At 36.2% G+C, this 24,997-nt stretch overlaps 1 protein-coding gene across 1 annotated transcript; it reads right to left on the bottom strand.

The window, feature by feature from the left end:
• Window positions 1-17,959: 17,959 nt before the first annotated feature.
• LOC127105376 (uncharacterized) lies at window positions 17,960-21,351 on the bottom strand. The gene is made up of 5 exons (XM_051042553.1): window positions 20,879-21,351; window positions 19,423-19,473; window positions 19,223-19,285; window positions 19,026-19,094; window positions 17,960-18,864 (listed from the first exon to the last, which is right to left on the bottom strand). The coding sequence occupies exons 1-5, from the start codon at window positions 21,185-21,187 to the stop codon at window positions 18,364-18,366; spliced, it is 993 nt and encodes a 330-aa protein (XP_050898510.1). The 5' UTR covers window positions 21,188-21,351; the 3' UTR covers window positions 17,960-18,363.
• Window positions 21,352-24,997: the final 3,646 nt, after the last annotated feature.

Below are 24,997 nucleotides of genomic sequence, written 5' to 3'. Positions count from 1 at the left end.
AAATTGATATTTACCGATATCAAGGAAAGCGAGGCCATTTACCGATGGCGGCTTCAAAACAAAATTTGATATTTACCGATATCAAGGAAAGCGGGGCCATTTACCGATGGCGGCTTCACTGGGGTGGAAAAAGATGTTTACATGTGAAACAAGACCAGACATTTACCGATGACTGGGATGGAACTCGATGTTTACCGACATCGAACAAAGATGTTTATAAGCGAAACAAGACCATACATTTACCGATGACTGGGAAGGAGCTCGATGTTTACCGACATCGAACAATGATGTTTACAGACACCAAAGAAAGAACACACTTACGAAACGAAACCATTTACCGATGGCGAAAATGAAGTACTCGATATTTACGGATAGCGAATCTGCTGGGGAATCTTAAACGACAAAACCATTTACCGATGGTTAACAAGTGGCTGATGTTTACCGACATCGAACAATGATGTTTACCGACACCAAAAAAGGAAAGGACACACACGGGTGTTGACGGAATGATTTTTTTGTAGACACCATGAGAGACATGCCATTTACTGACGGCCAACGATTGGAATTCGATGTTTACCGACATCGAAAGATGATGTTCGCCGACATCAAAGAAAAGCACAGACATTTACGGGGATCAACACGACACTTACCGGTATCGCAAGGACGACATTTACATATGTCAAAATAAGGCAGACACTTACTGGTGCCTAAATCGGGAGGGAATCAAGCTTTCCTTTCACAGACTGGTGGGAAAATAAATCTCACTGGGGTTATCGATTCTGAATGTTGCCAAGAGCAATTGCTACAAATGTGCTATATTGATGTGAAAAAATGATTTGTCTCTGTTGGGGATACGAGCCAATCTGGTTTAACACATGTATGCATATGTTTGAATTTTCCATGGCGTAATGCTCCATACTGAATGGAAATGCTACGCGATTTGAGAATGCGAATGCAAATGATGATTACTACATGCAAGATGCAAAGGGAGGAAAACTCCTGCTGGGAAAGCAAATGATCACTTTACTGAGCACACAATTTCTGATTCGATCTTCCAAATCTGTGGGGACATACAACAATTCTGCTGAGGATACTTACTGGTCCGACATTCTCGGAACGGTGGAGAAACCAACTCAATTGAGGAGTCACTTGTTGGGAAAACACGACCTCTCGACCATGCTGGGGGAACAAATTCTGAACTCGACTTAGACGACCCAACTTCTTACACGACTGGACAGCGTTGAAACAAACAGGGTCTTCCTTCGAACAAACTTTGGCTCATCTGCTTTAGCCATCAATCAAAGATAGTAACCTGTAAAACGGCAAGACACACATGCCCCAGGGGATCGTATGGACAAAATGTACTCAAGTGTACTCAACATTCAAAATGATTTTCAGATGTTTTATCTTTCCGCACGTCATTGTCTAACCTTCATGTTTTTAGATGCAATGTTTATCAAAAATTCTGACGTTTTTTGCAAACAAAACAGTAGAAATAAAAAAAACAAGAGAGCAATTTGACTGAATAACGACTTTTATTGATTGAGAATGGCCTATAAAGGCAAGTACATCAGGAAGCAATTCCTAGAAAGAGGTAATTGCGCCAAAAGAGAAAATAAACTATCCTATTGGCAATGTGAACACGGCATTCCACTATTTTCCAATTCTGTTATGACTCACAGATCTTCACTTTCCCCAAATTCTTTGCTTTCTGAGAAGAGTGATTGGACCGATCATATCCTTCAAGATGGTAGACACTGAAACGCGATGAAGTACATGTAACTCAGACTGTAGTCTTCGCTTTAATCCCTCTTTTGCCTGGACCGCCTTTTCAGGTTTTCAATCCACCGGGATACCCATTTTTGCCTAAGCCGCCTTTGCAGGTTTTTGACTTACCGGGTGTACATATTATTTTTTATTCTTTATCCCTAACTTTTGCCCGAACATTTTTATTTTCTTCTCTTGGTTCGCCGGAATGCCCTTTTTTGCCTGGACTTTCTTTTTTTTGTCCAGCGGGTCAGTTTATGCGAAGTATTTTTTGACTACATCTGAATTCACAGGAGACGGAAAATCTTCACCATCCATAGTTGTAAGCATCAAGGCTCCACCAGAAAAGACCTTTTTAACAACATATGGACCCTCATAATTCGGAGTCCACTTGCCCCTGTTATCCGTACCGGGAGGAAGGATCCTCTTCAAAACTAAGTCACCTATCTGATAGCTTCGAGGACGCACTTTCTGATCAAAGGTCTTCTTCATCCTTCTCTGATATAGTTGTCCATGGCACACAGCTGTTAATCGCTTCTCCTCAATTAAATTTAACTCATCAAACCTGGCTTGAACCCATTCAGCCTCGTCAAGTTTTACATCCATCATCACCCTCAAAGAAGGGATTTCAACTTCTACTGGCAAGACTGCCTCCATGCCATACACAAGTGAAAACGGAGTTGCCCCGGTTGACGTACGCACTGAGGTACGATACTCATGCAAAGCGAAAGGCAACATCTCATGCCAATCCTTGTACGTCACAACCATCTTTTGCACAATCTTCTTAATGTTCTTGTTTGCCGCCTCTACAGCACCATTCATCTTTGGTCTGTAAGGAGAAGAATTGTGGTGTTCGATCTTAAAGTCTTTGCAAAGCTCTTTCATCATCTTGTTATTGAGATTCGAACCATTATCAGTGATGATTCTCTCAGGAACCCCATAACGACAAATAATTTCTTTCTTAATGAATCGAGCAACCACTTGTCTGGTAACATTGGCATAGGAAGCTGCTTCCACCCACTTGGTAAAGTAATCAATCGCGACTAGGATGAAGCGATGTCCATTAGAAGCAGTAGGTTCAATCTTTCCAATCATATCGATGCCCCACATCGCGAATGGCCAAGGAGAATTCATAATATTCAGAGGGTTTGGTGGTACATGCACTTTATCTGCATAGATTTGACATTTGTGGCACTTTCGAGCGTATTTGAAATAATCAGATTCCATGGTTATCCAGTAATAACCGGCTCTTAACAACTTCTTGGCCATTGCATGACCACCAACATGGGTACCGAAAGATCCCTCGTGTACTTCCTGCATTAACATGTCTGCTTCGTGTCTAACCACGCATCTGAGCAGAACCATGTCAAAGTTCCTCTTGTACAACACATCATCCTTGTTCAAGTAAAAGCTTCCAGCTAGCCTTCTTAGTGTCTTCTTGTCATTCTTTGACGCTCCTTCAGGATACTCTTGGTTTTTGAGGAAATTCTTAATATCATAAAACCACGGCTTCTCGTCAATAACAGACTCGGCTGCAAACACATACGCAGGCCTCTCGAGTCGATTCACAGCAACGTGTGGCACATGATTCTGCCAATGAACTTTAATCATGGAAGACAATGTGGCTAAGGCATCAGCCATTTGATTTTCATCTCGGGGTACATGATACAACTTTACTGTCTTGAAGAAAGTCAGGATCCTTCTGGTGTAATCTCTATAAGAAATCAAATGCGGCTGATGAGTATTCCAATCTCCATTGACTTGGTTAATCACTAGAGCAGAATCTCCATAAATGTCCATAGTTTTGATCCTTAGATCGATGGCTTCCTCGATCCCCATGATACAGGCCTCGTACTCAGCTTCGTTGTTGGTTACTTCAAAAGTCAATCTGGCGGAAAAAGGTATATGTGCACCTTTGGGATTAATGAGTACTGCCCCGACACCATTTCCATTCACATTTACCGCCCCATCAAACATCAGTGTCCACTTGTCATCGGGATCCGGTCCTTCCTCGACAAGAGGCTCTTCGCAATCTTTCATCTTTAAGTACATGATATCTTCATCGGGGAATTCAAACATCATCGGCTGATAATCATCAATTGGTTGCTCGGCAAGGTAATCAGACAGAATACTACCCTTGATGGCCTTTTGGGACGGGTACTGGATATCATACTCTGTCAAAATCATCTGCCAACGAGCCACTCGTCCGGTAAGAGCCGGCTTTTCAAAGATATACTTTACTGGGTCCATCTTAGAAATCAATAAGGTAGTATGGTTCAACATATACTGTCTTAGCCGGCGAGCAGCCCACGCCAAAGCGCAGCAAGTTTTCTCGAGGAGTGAATATCTTGTTTCACAGTCGGTAAACTTTTTACTAAGGTAGTATATTGCATGCTCTTTTCGACCAGACTCGTCATGCTGTCCCAATACACACCCCATCGAATTCTCTGTTACTGAAAGGTACATTATCAGAGGCCTCCCAGGAACTGGAGGTATAAGAATTGGAGGTTTCTGCAAATATTCTTTTATCTTATCAAAAGCTTTTTGACAATCATTGTTCCACCTGATTGCTTGATCTTTTCTTAGCAATTTAAATATCGGTTCGCACGTAGCTGTTAGGTGAGATATGAACCGTGCAATGTAGTTCATCCTCCCTAAAAAACCCACGAACCTGCTTTTCCGTTCTTGGTTCAGGCATTTCTTGAATAGCTTTTACTTTCGCTGGATCAACCTCAATCCCTTTCTCACTGACAATGAATCCTAACAGCTTTCCAGATCTCACTCCAAAGGTACACTTGTTTGGATTCAGCCTCAGTTTGAACTTTCTCAATCTTTCAAACAACTTTTGCAAGTTTATCAAGTGCTCCTCTTCTGTCTGAGACTTCGCAATCATATCATCCACGTACACTTCAATTTCTTTGTGCATCATGTCATGAAAGAGAGTCGCCATAGGTCTTTGGTAGGTAGCACCGGCGTTCTTCAACCCAAATGGCATTACCTTATAACAGAATGTGCCCCAAGGTGTAATGAATGTCGTCTTCTCCATGTCTTCTGGCGCCATCTTGATCTGATTATAGCCAGAAAATCCATCCATGAAAGAGAAAATCGAGGACTGAGCAGTGTTATCGACCAATACATCAATGTGAGGTAATGGGAAGTCATCTTTCGGACTGGCCCTGTATAAATCTCGGTAATCGACACACATCCTGACTTTACCATCCTTCTTCGGCACGGGTACGATGTTGGCCACCCAAGGGGGATAATTAGTAACTGCTAGAAAACCCGCATCCAACTGTTTCTGAACCTCCTCTTTGATCTTGACAGCCATATCAGGACTAGTTCTGCGAAGCTTCTGCTTTACCGAAGGACAATCTTCTCTGAGAGGTAGCATGTGCACCACAATATTTGTATCCAAACCAGGCATATCTTGATACGACCATGCGAATACATCCACATATTCTTGTAGCATTTCAATCAGCCCTCTCTTGACCTTTTCTTCTAAAGCAGCCCCTATCTTGATCTCTTTCTTTGCGTCCTCAGTACCAAGGTTAATGACTTCCAACTCTTCCTGATGCGGTTGAATGACCCTTTCCTCCCGTTTCAATAGTCTGGCCAATTCTTTGGGGAGTTCACAATCTTCTTCACTCTCTTCTTCGGCTTGGTAAATGGGATTATCGAAATCATACTGAGCCATAACAGAATTGTTTTTAATGGAATCCGCAAGATCAATTCTGCACGAACGGTGTTTCATGCTTTATTTTAGAAAAGAGTTCAAGGAAGTCACAAAAAAAACATTGTCATTTTTATTGTTTTGAAAATGAAAGTAATAAAAACAGAAAGACAGTGAACACAAATTTGATTGCAAAACATCCTTTATTGATGATGATCATTGAAAATTCAAAACATGATGTGGCCCTACAATGAACCACTACGCCTTGGGCAGAGCGTAGGGCTTTCATGCAAAAATGAAAAAACAGAAGAAAATTACTCTGTCTGAAGAGTAACTTGGACTCTTTCTTCAACAGTCCAGTTGTTGATCCTCTCCCCTGGAGCACACGGGCGCACCCAATTATCCGTATCACAATCGCTATCACCATCTTCATTGTCTGCTGCAAAGACATCCCCTTGATTCATCAATCCAGCACTAGTGAAAGTACACGGCCCTTTCTGATCCTGGACACCCTGCTCTGATGATTGAAAAGGCACAAAAATGATATGCATATGCGGGTTGACCTTTTTTCTTTTTTTATGCATTTTTTTTTAAAATAAACATGCTATGATGCAAAATGATGAAACAATGGCTGGTTGGCTGTGTATCACAAGGCACAGGATCAGAACTTCAGCATGAATTCGGAACCGGAAACCATAGAACACAGTCATCAACTTAGAACCCATACTTCAGAACCCTCGGTCACCAACAAGAACCAAATAAAAGTCACCGACAGGACACGGTCACCAACAGAACAAGTCACCATCAGAACAAGTCAGCATCAGTACCTGTAAATGATTCATTCCCGCCCCACTCACGGGTGTAATCTAGGCCAGGGTAAGGTCAAGAGAAACGCAGGATAAACAATCCTTTCAAGAATATTATCATATGCACACCAGGTGTATGCAACGATAATACCCCATCAGAATATGAACTGCTCGTGATACCATGTTCCGCTAAGTGGCGCCATACCACCCGCTTCCCATGAATCACTTTATTCCTAGGTGTCCTAAAGTTCACTCATAGCCTGTGTATTGGGCCTTTTACCTCTTGTGACTCCCCTCAACAGGACATCCTAATAGCAAGTTCCCAGCCTCGGGGTCCTCGGATTGGGCAGCGAGAATACGCCCACCAGAGCTAACATAAACGCGTCTCGAAGGAGAGGCCTCGACTGAGTTCTCGGGAAATGGTCACCAGAGTCGACGATTTCTAAAGGAACATTTGTCGTTATGGAACACCCATAGGACAGAATATATCCAAAAAAAACCTCGTCTGGAATGTGGGTCTTCATGAACGACTTAACGTAACAACATGCCACGCAAGCCTCATGACTATCCACTCTAAAACCTGTGTGTACGCTCAAGCCTGGGTAGTGGGCTTATCTCATAGAACATCCCGCCCCAACAAACAAACAACCCAACAGAATCCACAGATACAGCAGACATATGTACATGAATGCAATAAGATAAAGCAGGTAAATAAATAACTGTACAAAAGAATAAACACCCAAGAAACAAGAAAACTACAAAAGCTAGGAGGGACTCGCTTAGGGAGACATTCCCCAGCAGAGTCGCCAGTTGTCGCAACCAATAAAAGAATGCGAAAAAAAACAACCGGCGAAAAAAAAGAAATGACAGAAGAGTCGCCACCGTGCATTATTTATCCCAAAGGAGGGAAAGAAAACGCTCGAAGTAAACTTGGAAAAAGGAAAGGAAAAGACAAGGTCTCGCAACCAAATCTTGGGTTCGGGAGTCGATTATGCGAAGGGAAGGTATTAGCACCCATACGCATTCGTAGTACTCTACGGGATCCACTCTTGTTGTTCTTGTCTAAAGGGTGTGGGTTTATCTAGTGTACTATTTACTAAAAGAGGGGTCAAAAGAAAATGACTTACACGGATGTCGCATCCACTGCATACGTATCTCATCTGAATATGAGAATCAGAGTCTTCGTAGCTCGGCTGACCTATTTTCGTTTGTTTTGTGTTTTTTAGGTGAACGACGTTACTACGCAATCTACCGGATGCTCGACCTTTGGAGACTTACTCGCCTGTAGTAGAAGGAGTTAACGTGTTCTTAGGAGAAGAAAAATCAATGAGTTTGTTTGTGTTTTAGGAATGCTCATGCAAAAAGGAAGTCCTAGACGAAGGAACCGTGCTACCTTAATTGACATGCAAACGAGAGACTATACGAAGCCTAGCAATCCTATGGGGAGACGATCACACCATACAAAACAAACATGCATAAAAGTAAACACACCAACAAGGGGTTTCAAACATACATGGGTAGGGCTTTAGTCAAGAGGGGTCATATCAACCTCGACAAACAAGCCATGGAAGGGTAATCAAATGGGCTCTTAACCACTGACATTGAACGTCAGGGTGAGCAGATCAAAAGGGTAATGAGGATAAGACCTCATAGCTCTTAACCCTGGACAGGGTGAGCTCATGACAAAGAGTGGGGATTCAGGAAGATGGAACCCTCTCCACTGACTGACCGGACAAAAGATCTTGGGCTTTTGTTCTGAAGCCTCGACACGTAGTGTGAGCCTAGAGAACGACATACTGAATAACAGGGGATTGACTACTAATCCCTTTTATCCGTCAATTGCCTCTTCATGGAGGTCTTTAGCGCTGGTTCCCCCTCTTGGAGGTCTTTGGGCACAAAAGTAAACACACAAAAAACATTGCCTCCTATCGAGGTCTTCCAGCTAAGAAAGCGGTAAAATGCGGGAAAGATGTAAAAGGGATCAAGAGATCTACCACACGGATAAAGATCCGAAGTAACAGCAACTAAAGAAACGAGAAACCCATAGATCTCTCAGGCTAGCACCATCAAAGAAAACAGGTCAGCAAGGTAATCAGAATAAATCTCCCAAATGGTATCCCACAAATAAAGTGGAATACCAAACAAGCTATCTTTTCCGGAGTCATATGAGCCCTCACAAAAACTCAACAAACAAGTTAGAATAACAAGATGGGGTGCAATCAAGAGTTGCACAAAAGAAACATAACAACAACAGTGTCAGGTAAACAGTGCACGGATGCAATAGAAAACATGTCACAACAAAACACAAAACAGATTAGAGAGCAAATAGAAAAAAACAGCTACTGTCATCATCGCTACTGCTTCGCTTAGCGAGATGCTAGCGAAGCTTCACTACATGTTCGCTTAGCGAGATGCTAGCGAATGCCTGCGGGTTCTGGGTTCTTCCTTGATAACAGTCCGATTTCAGGAACCCCAAACCCTATGGTATCCATTTCAGAAATTAAGTGATTAAACATTCAAGGCATTGTTCTACACATTCATGCATATCTAAACCCACATGTGAAACCTAACGATACCCACTCTTCCAAATTCACCCATAATGCCTCATACATTCAGAAATTCCAAATTCAAAGCATAAAGTAATGGAAAATAGGGCAAACCTAATTGGAGAGATCGAATGAAATTGAATTGCCCGGTTGGGTTTGCAAAGCAATCTTAGGGTTTATATGAGATGGAATTGGTAGAGGTGATCCTGTGCAAAGGAGTTTTTTTCTTCAGTGTCTGGAGGTTGCTCTGAATTAGTTAGCTCTTCTCTCTCTCTAGGGTTTTTCCACTGAATTTTTAGAATTTATAACCTGATTTTCGTGGCTTTGTGGGCTCAAAATGAGGGCAACTCAAGCCCATGATTCTATTATATTATTTTTTTTATTTTTAAAACGCGTGGGCTTCGCCTAGCGAAGGATTTGCTCGTCTAGCGAGCATGACAGTTCAGACTCTGGTGGCTCGCTAGGCGAACCATTCTGCTCGTCTAGCGAGCATGACAGCTCAGGTCATCTTTCCAAGTTTGTAACCTGTGCGCTTGACCTTTGTTCCTTCAAGAGTAATGTGTTGGATGATGAATAGGCCTCATTTGAACATGTTGGAAGTAACTCAAGTTATTCCCTAGCCATTTGACCTTCAGTAGACCGAAGTTGACCAGAGGTAATTCATATGAACTTTGCTGAAATGCAGTATGAAATGTTAATTGACCTAAAAATGAATGCATGAATGAGGAGGGCAAATTTGAGGTGCTACACTCGCGAGAGAGACGCAAAAAGGTTTAAAGGCTATTTCTTATCTCTTAAAAAATAAAAATAAAACATTACATAATTTAATTTTTTTTAAAATAAAAAAAAAGTCCACAAAAAACAGATAAATTAATTTGCATAAAAATAAAGTCCACAAAAAATAGACAAAATAATATTATTTAGTTAAAGTAAAAAATATAAAATAATAAAATTAGCATAAAAATAGTTAAAATGAATAAAAAGAGGAAAGTGAAACGTGAGATATATTATAAATTGGACTAACTTAAGTGAAAACCGACGGTTGAAACCGACATATGACCTATTCGATTACGTCATTTTTCAAAACCGACACAATTTTCAGTAAATTGTGGCGGCTTATGTAATCGACCTAATAAAACCACCATAATTTATCCGATTTTTTGTAGTGTTTGGATGCCTGTAAGTGTTTGGCTGACCTCTTCCAAGATAATCATAATGCATGTGTTATCACTCTTGAGCAGGAATTCTCTAGAGTTCGCATGGAGACTTCTTCAAATGTCTCTGCTTATTGTCAACGTCTAAAGACACTTTTTGACCAACTACGAGATGTCGGTGCTCCTGTAAAAAATCACCCCTTGGTCCTTCAATTCATCTTCGGCCTTACTAACTCCTACCATGGTGTTTCCACATTAATTTGATAGAACAATTTGATCCCCTCCTTTCATCACACCAGGTCCATGCTCACATTAGAAGAAGCAATTTTAGATAAGACGACGCCCATTGAGTATCATGTTGCTTATCTTACCACCTTACAGCATCTTTCTGACGACTCATCCCATAGCATCAATCGCCGCTCTAGAAACTGCTCTCGTCCTCCTAACAATCAGAATCAAGGTGGAATCATCGTTACCATGGTGATCCATGCGGTATTAACACATAAATTTTTCCTCCTTGGCACAAGAAGCAGTCCCAACAACAATATCCCTCTTACCAACAGTGGGGTTGGACTCCGCCATCATGGGTCATGCCTCTGTGCTCATATCCTACTTCTCAGCGGATTTTCCATTCTACTCCTCCCCATCAACAAGACAGTATGGGCTAGCGTTTTTAGGCTTACATTGCAACAACGTCACCAGCACCCACTGACATTGCAGTTGATATGCACACCATGTCTTTCACTCCTACTAATAACACACGGTACATCAACATAGGTTCTTCTTCCCACATAGTGGCGTCACAAGGTAATCTCTCGTCTTGTTCTAATTTGAGTCACTTAAATTAGAAACTCTTTGTTAGTAGCTAACAAGGCATTCCATTTAGGGCTCTGGACACACAACCCTACCCACCTCCCATAAACACAAGTAGATGAACCTTACACATTGCATACACCACAAATTGTCAATAATTTCAAATATGTGCGACAACTCACTACTGAGAATAATGTTTCTGTTTCTTTTGACCCTTTTGGTTATTCGATAAATGACTTTCAGACGGGGACTCCACTTATGAGATGTGATAGCTTTGGCGATCTCTATCCATTTACCACTTCCTATCAGTTTGTTGCTCTTGCATAAAGTCTTTGGCATAGTCGTCTCAGACATCCCAGTTCTCCAGCTCTGTAGTCTCTCTATAGAAATTAGCTCATTAGTTATAAAATTTTGAATTCTAGAACATTTTGCACTTCTTGTGTGTTCCGAAAACATGTTAGGTTGCCTTTTGTTTCCTCCAATAATGCTACTATGATGGGATTCAATATTTTACATGGTTATTTATGGACATCCCCAGTTTTGAGTTCAGCTTGTCATCGCTATTATATTTTAATTTACGATGATTTTACTTATTTTCTATGGATGTTACCTCTAACCAATAAATCTCAAGTTCTTGAAATGTTCACTTCTCTCTCAAATCAAATTCGCACACAATTTTCTCAAATTGTCAAATGTTTTCAGTATGATAATGGATGAGAATATGACAATACATATTTTCATAATTATTGTGTTGCTAATGGTCTCATTTTCCGCTTCTCTTGCCCTCACACTTCATCACAAAATGGCAAGGAAGAACAAAAAATATGCATTATTAACAACACGATTCACACTCTTATCGCTCATGCATATGTCCCTCCCTCATTTTGGCATTATGCACTTCAAAGGCTACATATCTTATTAATATTCTTTCCCAAAAAACTATGTCTAATCTCTCTCATACCCAACTTCTATATCATCGTGACCCCTATTAAACACATCTTTGCATATTTGGTCATCTTCGTTATCCATTATTTACCTCCACTACCATCAACAAATTATAACCCCACTCAACTTCGTGTGTTTTCTTAAGGTATCATAAAGGTTATAAATATTTTGATTTGTCACACAGAAAAATCCTCTTCTTGCAGCGTGTGATCTTTGATGAGACTCAATTTCCCTTTGCCCATCTGTCCTCCACACCTGTCCCTATATACAACTATTTCACTAATACTTTACACCCCCAATAGACTCATACATCTTTAGAGTATCCACCAAATTACCTTCTTAGACATACACATATACCTAACCCTTATCATATACCACCATACTCCTCATCCACTACCTTATCCTCATCACTGAATAACCTAGATACCTCTCCCTCACCTACACCACTGGCCCAGACCACACTTCTTATCCAGACCATGGCCATTCGCAACATGAGGGGCATTTACAGACCTAGGAAACTATTTATATTGTTAGTTACCATTGATGATCTGACCATAAACTTGTCATTTCTGACCCTAACTAGAAATCTGACCCAAAAACCATAAACTTGTCATTTCTGACCCTAACTAGAAATCTGCAATGTAGTATGAATTTAATGCTCTTATTAGAAATAATATATGGGACTTAGTTCCTCAACCTTATGATGTTAACATTATTCAGTGTATGTGGGTTTTCCGATATAAAGAGATATTTGATGGTTGTTTTGAGTGTTACAAAGCTCGACTTGCAAGGGATGACAGGTCTCAAACTGCAGGAGTGGATTGTCATGAGACTTCCAGACCTGTGGTGAAACCTGCGACCATTCACATTGTTCTCACCATCGTTATCTCCAAGTCCTAGCCCAATTAATAGTTATATGTTCAAAATGCCTTTCTACATGGCGATCTTCATGAAAATGTCTATATGCATCAGCCATTGGGTTTATGTGATCCTTATCACCCAGATTAAGTGTGCCACTTGCAGAAATCTCTCTATGGTTTGAAGCAAGCACCTTGTGCCTGGTACTAGTGTTTTGCTGACTATATCTTCACCTTTGGATTTCAGCACAACGCCTCTGATCACTCTCTCTTCATTTATCGGTGTGGCTCCGACTTGGCTTACATCTTACTTTATGTTGATGACATCATCCTCATAAGTTTCACTAATGACCTACGCCCATATCCATTTTTACGAATTGTTACCCTACTCATTGTGGGTAATTTTTTAGGGTACCCATTGGGTATGGGTACAATTGCAATCCCTAATTATTACTCTTCATCATTATGAATGTATTCCCTTTTTATCCTTATAAGTGTAACTTTATTTTATCGGTTTCCTCCTTAAATGATTTTATTTCATCATTTTGCATCTTTAATGATTATGTTTCATCATTGTGCATCATTAATTATTGTGTTTCATCATTGTGCATCCTTAATGATTGTTTTCATCATTATTTTAACGTCTCTGAGGATCGTGCCTAACCAATGGTCTGATCTCCTTTCTTGGCCCTAGGTGAGAACTTGGTTTGAGGATGACATATTCCGAGGCTCCTCCGCCCGCGCTCTAGAGTGGCTAGCTACGAAGAGAGGGGTGTCCCTAGTGTGGCGTTGTATCTGTTGCATTAGAAATTCTAGGCTTACCTGCATTAACATATCGATGCACTCCGATTTTCCTTGAAAAAAGAAAATCATCGAAAATATAGTTAAAATTTGTTATATCATTCATTTCAATGGTCTAAACTTTTTGGTGTTCTACTTATGTAAAGTCATTTCTAATTTTTCAAGTATTCAAATAGGCTTTTCAAACTTTGTCGGTGAAATACATTCAATCATCGATAACAACGAATTATGGGAATGCGTACCTCGCTAGGATGTTGCGTTTGAAGAAATTATGTATGTTAACTACAGTTATTTAGCTAAGACTTTTGCATCCACCCATTTAGTGAAATAGTCTTCCATGGAAATTAGGAACTTCAACTGTCCATGGCCAAGGGAAAGGGATCTAGGATGTCCATCCCCCACTATAAGAAATGCTAGGGTGATGTCAACATTTTGAGCTCCGTTAGAGGGTGGTATGGATGTCGATGTGCTTTTGGAAATGCTCACGTTTCTTCACATATGGTTTGGAGCCTTGGATTATGGATGGCCAATAGTATTCAGCCATATGAATCTTCTTGGCTAAGGCTCTGGGATGATTCCTGTAGATGCTCTAATTTACCTCGGCTATCGCACATGCGGATTTTCCCCCTTTGATACATTTCAAAAGAGAGTTTACAAGCCTATCCAATATAATGTACCATATAGGATAGAGTATGAATTGGCTATCCTCTTCACGAGACTAGCATCAATCGGATTAGCGGGAAGCATACCATGTTCGATATACACCATTATCAGTGATATCTAGGAAAAGTAAGAGGTATCACCTGAGATTTCTATCACCACTTCAAGAGTTTTGATGATAGACCTTTCTTAAGTTTCAAGTATAAAGGAGGACATGTCTCTGAAATTGAAGATATGTGTATTTGGAACTTTTGAAAAATGGTTGTCGCTCCAGTAGTTAGGAAATATGTCTACACATTTGAGAGACCCTAAAGTAGTGGGAAGAAGAAGAGCCCGTCGATAAAACAGACAGGCTCTCATGAGCCTCACAACTCCGGGGAATGTCCAAGTAATTTCGATCCCTAAAATTCTTGAAGTTATATACATAAATGTCAAACATTTTTCTCAATTTCCGAAAAGATAGCAACCATTACCCTCTATCCGACATGGTTGAAGTATGTTGTACATTAAATAGGTGAAAGAAAAGCTTTAAAGTAGGAATATCTTTCTTATAGTCACACCAATATTGGAATACCTTTACATAAGCTTAACTAACTAGGTACAATTGTAAGGGGGAAATATTTAAATGATTTATAACCTCAACCTTAATCTCATTGAAAGGAAGTCTGAATCCCATTCTAGAAAACTAACTTTTGTGGATGGGCAACATACACCCTTCGAATCGGCTACACAACCTTTTGGAAGGATCTACATGGGAGACCAACCAATTAGAAGATGGGCCCACGTCATAGTGAGCATTCTCCATCTAGTGTACCTCATTGAAGACAGAAGTCGTACCCAAGACGTCTCATTCCACCCAGAAGTACTGATATGTGTTAGCAAAAAGTTTGAGATCCCTTTATCTCCTCTAAGCCATCCCATCACTATCTACAAACAAAAAAATATGATTGTGAGTTATGGAATGTGACCTAGACTCGATCCACCACCTAACATCATCATCACTCAGCTCCCTACTATATAGGTACTTAAAGGCCTTAACGTAAACATGGGCCTTCGATTCATTTTGATATTCCCCTACCTTCTCTAGGTTTATCACGGGGATTTCAAGGAAAGCAAAATTACTACCAACTTCCCCGATGTCAATCCAAAATAGGTTTGCTCATTCCTCTTCCTCCACATCCACCTCAAGGTTTTTTTGTCATCCTATGGACCTTCTGATCCTTTATCATCTCCTCCAGAGTCCCCACAACATCTAAGTTATACCTAATATCTATAAAGTTTACATGAGGATACCTCACCGCTAAAGAGACCACTTCCAGTATTTAAGGATCTACCACCTCGGTTCTCGAAGAAGCATCACGTATATCATATTCACTAGAAAAATCCACAAAGGTAATTATTGGGTTTCCTATGTTAGCCATGACTAAATTATAAACGAAAAAAACTAAAAAGGTAGAGAAGGAAAGTCTTACCTTAAGAAAACTACAGAGTTTGAGTCAAATGGACAAAGGCAAAATCACCATACACTCATAAATGTTGCTTAAGGGTTAAAATGGGGGTCGAAGGTAACAAGCAGTGGGTCACTTGTAAAGCACAAATTGCAGAAAGAAACAGAGGTGTAAAGCTTTGTTACATAAGGAGCATGGCAATCGATCTTTTCTTATATGCAACCAAAAAGTAGAGATATACGGCTAACATTAAGAAGAATTCCAAATAGAATTATCTACGGGAATTATGTGCACTCAAGTGCTATAACGGTGTCACCACTCTTTACTCTATGAGCCTATGCCTATGTGGAGAAGTTAAACTGTAGAACTTTTCAAGTTACAAGAAAAATATTTAATGTGCGTATTCTCGAGGTTACCTACTCTCACTCAACACGTATTTCGCCTCGTCTCCAAGATAGGGACTTGACCTAGCATAACGAAATGACGAAGGAGGTCGGTCTATGGGCAGTCTCAAGGCTTTCGTCATAAATCCTAGCTTCATACATGACAACGAGAACTTTAGGCAACTATTTCGGACCGACCAAATGGTCCAACATCAAAGGCTCAATCCAGAATGTCCTTATAGGAAAGCGATAAACAGGTAAACCTCCACCAGAGAACCCGAACATCATATCCAAACTTCTTGCTCATCAACATCCATCGGATCCAATTTGATGGTTTTCTGCACTTTGTGTTGTGCCAACAGGGGGCGGTTTTAAATCGCATGTCATATATAAGCTCGTCCAAGCATGATAACATATACATTTTTCATTCACTATTACAAATTACATTTGTCTTAATTCACTAACTTAAACATTAGAGTGCTAATCTTACATACACAATCCACTTTACTACAAGATTTGCTTCACTACAGTAAAAAAATTATCTCTGGGTCATTAATATCATGCCCCGCAGTAGAATACCTTCCAAAATAAAACATAATACTTTAATTTTTTGGAATGTGTTTATTATTAGTGACGGTTTAAAAATCAATTTTACTACAATTCTTTAGACTCATTTATGGGCTCGTTTATTTTCCCTTTTTTTTTAAATGATTTTTAGTGTTACATATTTTGATGTAAAAATAATTTACAAAGGAATTTTTCATAAAAAATTTAAATAAAAATTTTGTTTGAATAGTTATTTTTAAAATGTTATTTTAGATATTTTATCATTTTATCGAAAAACAAATTTATATCAAAATTTAAAAAAATTACTTGATTTTGAAACTATTTCAAATAGTGTTTCATAAAAATCATTTTTCAGATACAATTTTTTTAAAAAATTGTGATTTTTATTATGTTTTGATCTTCAATAATGTATGTTTATGTTATAAAATAAAAAATTTAGTTTTTTAATTTATAAAAAAAATAGAAAAATTTATAATATCTTAAAAAAAAATTGTAATAAAATCCATTTTAAAAATTAAAAACAAAAAAAATCCATTTTTTTTAATTAAAACAAATGACTACAATTTAATAGATTCTGTCCCATATCCAAAACAAGTTTTCTATCTTAAAATGTTTAAGCAATCTATGACAACATATGCTTCATTTACTTTTTTTCTATAAATACAATCGATAGCTCATAGCTACAAAGACATTTGATTAAAAGAACACTAATTTAAATTCACAGGCAGATAAATATCTGACTGCTAAATTATTTGAATAAAATCTTGATTTTTAAGATATTACAAAATAACTTAATAAATTCTTCAAAATAATGTTACTATTGAAATAACTTATCTCTTTGCTTTGGTCCTTAAAATAAATATAAATATATTACAAAAAATATATAATAATTCAATTGCTAATTTAAAAAAATAATTATTAATTTAAAAATATCAATAATTGATTAATTGCACTCATCTTGATCAAATCAGTTGAACTATCTCAGTAATCGGGAAAGTTAAATTGAATGATATTCATATATTGAAAATCTAAATTCACAATATTAATTTATAAACTAGTTATAATTTCTATATTCTAAAGATTTAGAACAAATTAATTGTTTATTCATATTTCTTAATAACACATTCAACATGACCCAAAGTTGCCGGCCCAGAAAATTGTTTTACATCATTCACCAATATATTCTTTGGCGATGGCCATTTCTCAGAAAGTAGTGATTGTTTTACACACTTTATTCTTTGCTCATTTCACACTTCTCTACTCCTTTCTCATTTTCCTTTTCATATGATCTCACATATTTCCCATCTTTCCATAAAAAGTAGTACTAAATTGTATATATCCCCAAAAGTATCATAACACTGATTTTAGGAAAGCTGTGGTCCCACAACAAAGTTACAAAATAGACCAGATCTATTTTCAAAGCATGTTGCTTTTCTTATTAACTTTAAGATGCCCTACCAACCTCAAGTTTCTAGAAAACAGTTACTAATTTCTTGAGACCACAAAAAATTCACAAATTCATATTCCACTGTCACAACCTACTAAAATAACCAAAATTAATGAATTGTCTTGATTTTAAAAGCACAGACCATGTAATTACATTTATAAGTAAATATTTTCAATTTCTATAGTAAAGGAAGAAAAAAAATTGAGGGATTTCCTCAAAAGAATCTTGGACAAGCATGAAAAGAAAAGAAAAAATGAAACTATGGCTAATGTTGTCAGAATCTCTAATGGCTAGTGACTACACTTACACTACCCTCAGTACCACCATGAACTGAAAAAATTAATTTGCAGTGATTTTGACTATTTGAGGGAAGCAAATGGAGCAGCACCAGCAATTACATTAGCATAACCTACGGTTGGTTAGTACTCAGTACCGATGTTAGATCTTATAAGGATCAAGATCTAACATATAAGCACGCATACTCAGTTAATAAACTTATCTAAGAAAAGGTGTTGCAGTTTTGTTCTTCCTCTGGAGGTAGATTTAGATCAGGCAGCAGGAATGGTAATTCTCGGTTATTATTTTCTCGATGAATCTCTCTTTGCACAGATGATGAAGCACCTTCTGTTATGACAGCTGATTCCTTCTCTTGGACTGTCTGAGGCTGGAGTAATTTAGATGATGAAGCACCCTCTGTAATGACTACTGATTTCTTCTCTTGGACTGTCTGAGGTTGGACTAATTTAGATGAAGCACCCTCTGTAATGACAACTGATTTCTTCTCTTGGACTGTCTGAGACTGGACTAATTTAGATGCTGAACCGCGGTTTGTGTCCGCAACCTGCGGTGTGTGAAGAACAGCTTTTCCAGACACCAGAGAGATTATGGCTGTTTCTGTGTTCTTTTGTGACACCAGAGAGATTCTGGCTGTTTCTGTGTTCTTTTGTGACACCAGAGAGATTCTGGCTGTTTCTGTGTTCGTTTGTGACACCAAATCAAGCTGTTACAGCAAATCAAAAACATGATTAGATAAATACACCAATACAAATAGTCATTAATTAAGCATAAGTTTTAACTTTGGTGGTATATAAAAAAAGCACAACTTAATTTTGAAAATACAAAGGTCTTATAAAGGGTAGTAAAAGAACATGAAGTTATCACCTTCATTTTCTTTAAGCTTTCATTGTTGGCTCTTTGCTTCTCAACATTGAGATGCATGGAAGCCACTCTCTGCTCAAAACAAAAAACATTAAGTAAGAAATATATCTCCAAGCAAGAGGGTCTATACTCTATATAGACACGTGTGTGATGCTAAAAACACAGAAAGTAAGGAAAGTAGAACTAGTAAAAAATCATACATCTTTCAAATTTCCTCTTTCTTTCAGAAGCAACCTCTCTTCCTCAAGTAGATCAGGTAGAGACTGCATAAAAGCATTAACACATTAAGCATGTAACCGAAAACAGGACATAACATTTTGCTCAAGAATAGGATGAAATTATTATGACAAAAGATGTGCAATGCAAATACATAGACATTCAAACAAAAGTCTGTATTTACCCTTTTCTTTCTTAGCCTTTTGTTGCCACTGGCTTCACATTGCTCCTCAACCTGCAAGATACAAAAATATTAGACACATAAATCAGAACATATTCATATTAAACCAAACAGTCTAAACTCATAAAAACCAATTGAATCTTAACAACAGGTTTTTGAAAGTAATGGTACTCAACCATCAATTATAAATGCAATAATGTAAGAGAATGCAATAACAAACTATTTACTTGTAGTATAGTACTACCCCACCACACCAGTATCTATCTTCAGAACACAGTGCTCCACGTACCATATTCTATCCTAATGTTACATTCAACCCTACACTGTAATATTCCGTACTATATATATCACGCAAATCTCACTAACCTTATAAGATGCCATGATTTCTAAGATAAATAACATCACCTATTTTTTTGGCACACACTCCTATGTCCCACTTGATAATTTAATATACTCACCTAATTAAAAAAAATACCTTTTTCATATATTTTTTACTGGGAATAAAAATAAAAATGTTTCTTCTATAGATAGCCAATTGTAGGAAAGTTATTAATTATACTTTAAAAAATGTGACGTGGACCTTACAACAATCATAAAAGACCATCTTATCCTTTGGAATAAGAAAGCTAACTGAAAATCCGAACTAAAAGTTGCTATCATTCAAACGAATTGAAGAAAAAAAAAAGGATAAAATTGTAATTCATTTAACTGATTAATCTCTATACTTTGTCGTAGCTTCTATTTTTAGTTCCTGTCAGAGAGAATGAATGAAACAAAAAACTAAAATCAACGTGAACGCGTCCGCACGGAGAAGTACAGTGAGGGAGACCACAGTGGATTATACTCGGCAATCTTACTACTGGTGTGTGGACACTTCGATGTTACGAAAATACCCTTGGCAGTAATTCGCCGCTTAATCAGTTAGGACAGATGCATCTAACAAAAATTATGTAGTTAAAAACATTCATTTCTCATTAAAAAAAAATTGCAATTACTGTCATTTAAATTATTCCTACAAAAACAAAATAATAAAATAGTCAAAACTTAATAACTTAATAAAACAGTATATAAAAAGGTCGAAGAGCTTTAAAAAGACAAAAATATTCTCAGAAGGGCGTTTTCGGTAATTTCTGATTAATGCGGCGAGAAAAAATCGCAACAAGAGTCGTGAGTTTGTAAATCTAAGGGAAATTAACTGAAGGTTTCCGCGGTGGTTCTGGTAACCGAAGACGACGAAAGGCACCGATCTGCTACCAGAATGACGAAACTACCCTTACTGACAAAATCGTAGAATATAAATTACCAGATGGTATTTTCGTTCAATAATGAGAAATGAAAACTCAAAACTGTCAGAGTCAGGTGAGAAAGAAACCAGAAAAAAAGAATTTCAAACAACAAGGCACGCGTGAACAAAAAAACCGAACCGGGATTTTAAAAAGAATAAAAATCGCAATCGAACCTTAGATCTTGAAGTGTGAACCGGTTTTGTGAGACGACTGGATTCTTCGTTACCGTCGGCGCCACTGGCGGAAGTGGCGGCGCTCCAAGAGAGAGGCGTTGTAGGACTTGCTCTTGTCGAATCGGTTTTCATCTTCCGAGTGCGGGACTTTGAACGGCGTTGACGAACGGTCCAGTGAAGATTAAGAGGCGGAGAAAGTGAAGAAGAAGGAGGAGATGATGTTTTCTTCATGGTGAGAAGGAAGTTTGCGACTAAGTTGACGTCAGCCATGGCCGTTTCGACCCAGTTATCGTCATCGAATTGGCACATGAGCTCTGAAAGAGAGTGTGGTTGCGAAGATGAAGGAAGAGAGAGAGGAAAAATTTGTGTTGTGTTGTGAATTGTGAAATGTGAAATGTGAGAATGTGTGTAATAAATTGATAGAAGAGTGAGATGAGAGGGTTTATATATGGTTGTGGATTTGTTGTTGACAAACAAACCTAAAGGATGGGTTATGGTTATCGATGCTTCGTGTGGACCCTACACATACATTATATACACTCTTTTCTTTAACGTGGCATTCCATCTACTCTCCTTCCTTGTTTTCCAATCCATTCATTCTTTAAAAAAATAAAGAAGAATTAAATTAATTATATTTTATATTATAAAATTTACTTTTCATGTGTAGTAATAATTTATTTTCAATAAAATTATATCAGCTATTTATTATTTATTTATTTTTGTAATAATTTTAATGATAAAATTCATTTTAATAATATTGACTTTCGTTAATTGAATTAATTTTTGGACATAGAGAGAAAGAATATATATATATATAACTACAAAAAGTGTGGAAATTGATCTAGAATAAGTTTTACTTTTTGTATGTTTTTGTGAGAAGAAAAATAAAAATAGACTATATTGACTTTATTTTTCATTCTAATATTGACTTTATTTTAAAACATTTATGAACATTAAAAGCAGAAGTGTTTTGTAAAAAAAACTAAATTATTTTGAAAGAGAGAAGTGTTTTCAAAACTGATATCTTGTAAAAAAAATTAAATTATTTTGAAACTATGAAATATAAAAATGTTTTTTTATTATTTATTTATATCTAATACATATCTTGTAAAAAATCAATTTAAATTATTTTGGAATTATGGAATATAAAATATTTTTTTTAAAGAAATTGTTGATTTATAAATTTTAATATAATATTTTATGAAAAAATGCAAATAAATATTACTCTCAAAGATTGAAACTCAAATTAACAATTTATATTTATTTAACTTAAATAGCATATCAATTGAACTATTTTACTTATACCTTACTTATCCAAATATTTAAAAAATATATTTATATAATCAATTATTTACAATTATTAAATTATTAATAATATTTAACTTTTGTTGTAATCAAAAAAATAAAATACTTTTTCCATTCTAAAATAATTTTTTATTTGTAAAAAAATATGAGTTAAAATAATTAATTTGTTATGATCGTTGCACTGGTATTATTTTTCTAGCTTGTTTGAGAATGAATTCATAATCTCTAATTTTTTAGTGTTTATTTTAAGAATGCAATATTAATCAAATATTTTCTAATTATATCATTAATTAATATTATTTAAATCACTTATTTATTTTATAATAAAAGTGAAAATAGTATTTTAATAAAAATGTCATTTTCTTTTATTCATACAACTTTTTTAATTTTTGTAATTCGATATTGGACTAGAGAATGTAGTAAGAAGATTTTTATATATTTTCGATATCTTTCATTTGTTTCGAATATAGTGTCTATTAGGTATGTAAAGTCGGTCAATGCATAGGGTTTAAAAAAAAATCAAAATGAATCTATATTTAAATAGAATTAATAAATTTTAGCATTTTCAAAATACAATTAAATTTGATATAATTGTTTTGTCATAATCATATATTCTAAAAGAATAAGGGATGTAAATATTTGTTTTATATATATATATATATATATATATATATATATATATATATATATAATATATATATATATATATATATATATATATATATATATATATATATATATATATATATATATATATATATTATATATATATATATATATATATATATATATATATATATATATATCGCTTAATGTCTCTTTTTACATAAGCATTTCTTACCCTTTTATTTCATCTATATTAAAAAATATTACTGAATTTAATATATTTATTTTATACATATTTAAAAAAATATATATTATTATATAAATAAAAAATTAATGTGTTAATCGATTGGCTTTTCGACGAATTAGAAGTCCAAAATGTATCGATTACAAATACTCAAAAAATAAAGAATGGATAGAGATATATTGTCCAACATTAAAATGTTGTCATAATTGTTTGAGGATTGCGTTTCCACCTACCAAATTAATTTAATTGGGTAAAGGATCCAATCGATTGGTCAATTGAAAATTTAGTTCAAAATTTTCTGACAAATCATGATTCAAGTGGATACGTTATAGAAGGATTTTGGTTTGTTTACTTTGATAAATAAGGACTTTAAATAGGTTTGTAAATGTGTTGAATTAGTTGTGTTACTTTACAAGAATTCCTTTATGTTTTTATAAAATAAGATTCACTCGAACGTAATTGGGAAAGCTTTTACGTTTCCTCTCTTTCACACTTTGAAGTTTCAAGACTTTTCAAATAAGTCAATATATAAGAACTTTATTGTATCTTCTTTGAGATAAGACTTGAGATATCTTCAGGTTAAATTCCATCATTAGAGGATGTTTACAGTGATTACCAAGTCACAAATCTTCTGCTTGCATCTTTAACCTCTTGTCATACTTACTTGACTCAAGAAATGCATCTTCAAATTGTCATCAAAATCTATTTTAAGTTGTCATCATCAAAATCACATTATTAAAGACAAATCCTAATTGTCATCTTTTGGCTTTGATAACTTCTTTGATAACTTCTCGAGCAAATATGTCATCTATTTCTAAGTTGTCAACTCACCAAACCAGAGTTGGTATTTGCAAAAGCCTTAACAACTAGGATAGAATTTGTTTTCACCCAAAGTCTATACCACCCTTGTACTTTGAAATTTTTATTACCCTTAAAACACCACAAAATTCAAATAATAGATAATTCTCCCACTACAAAGGTTCGACAAAATCTAACAAAAATATATCATTATTATCTATGAAGATACCTCCACAACCCACAGAGGAGGGTTGGAAGAGTAACTCCTATCAACATTTTACTTAGTCCACCCTATGCAAGGTGGGTTTCATATTACTTTAATTATTTGGGCCTTTGAAGGATGAATTTGAGTATTTAGTGCCTTGAGAATGACAAATTCTTCCATGAAATTTTTGAAGGTTAGATTAGTCTTGCTACCCATTAACTTGAGTCAGTCTCTCTGAAGAAATATTTTAGGTAATTTTGAACTTAAAGTTGGCCATAGCAATTGGCCTAAATATATTCATTTCATCAACATCAATAATTTTGGGGATAATCATGGTATTAACATTAAAATTGGATTAAATCATACTTGTGTGTAAAGCACGTTTGGTATGAAGATCAACTAAGTTATTTGAATCTAACCGATTGGAAAACTCAACAATGATAAAATTGTTAGGAGTGTTGGACATTATGTTACTGCTCTGAAAAGAAGAGAGGTCATTCAAAATCAATCTTCTTTTTTAGTGGTGAATAGAAGCATAAACGGCTATCAAATAAAAATGAAATGAGTTATAATTCACCCTTAGAGACACAATTTGGTAAGAGATAGAGGTAGGATTGGGATCAAAAAGCTTGTAACAAAAACACCACAAGTTTGAAGACAAATCGGGTCTAGAGTTCATAGAAAATAATTTAGGCAAAAAAAAATCAAGGAAACTTTAAGGGAAATTTCTAAAATTCATCCATGGTTCTACTACAAAGAAAAAAAAATCAAGTTTATGGATAGAAATAAGAGACTTTAGTGTCAATCTTGTTGGAACATTGGTCAATCCTCAAGCATTAAAAAAACACTTTATGATGAAGGTTTAGAGGCATCAGCTCTTAATCTGGTTTCATACACACTTCTTGACCTTGCCTTTTGTCTAAATTTATTTCTTTTAGATATTTAAAGGGCAATTTAAATT

This window comes from Lathyrus oleraceus, chromosome 7, assembly GCF_024323335.1.
Source record: "Lathyrus oleraceus cultivar Zhongwan6 chromosome 7, CAAS_Psat_ZW6_1.0, whole genome shotgun sequence".
NCBI lineage: Eukaryota > Viridiplantae > Streptophyta > Magnoliopsida > Fabales > Fabaceae > Lathyrus > Lathyrus oleraceus.
The sequence above is the reverse complement of the archived record's forward strand: the minus strand, read 5'-3'. Positions and strand labels throughout refer to the sequence as shown.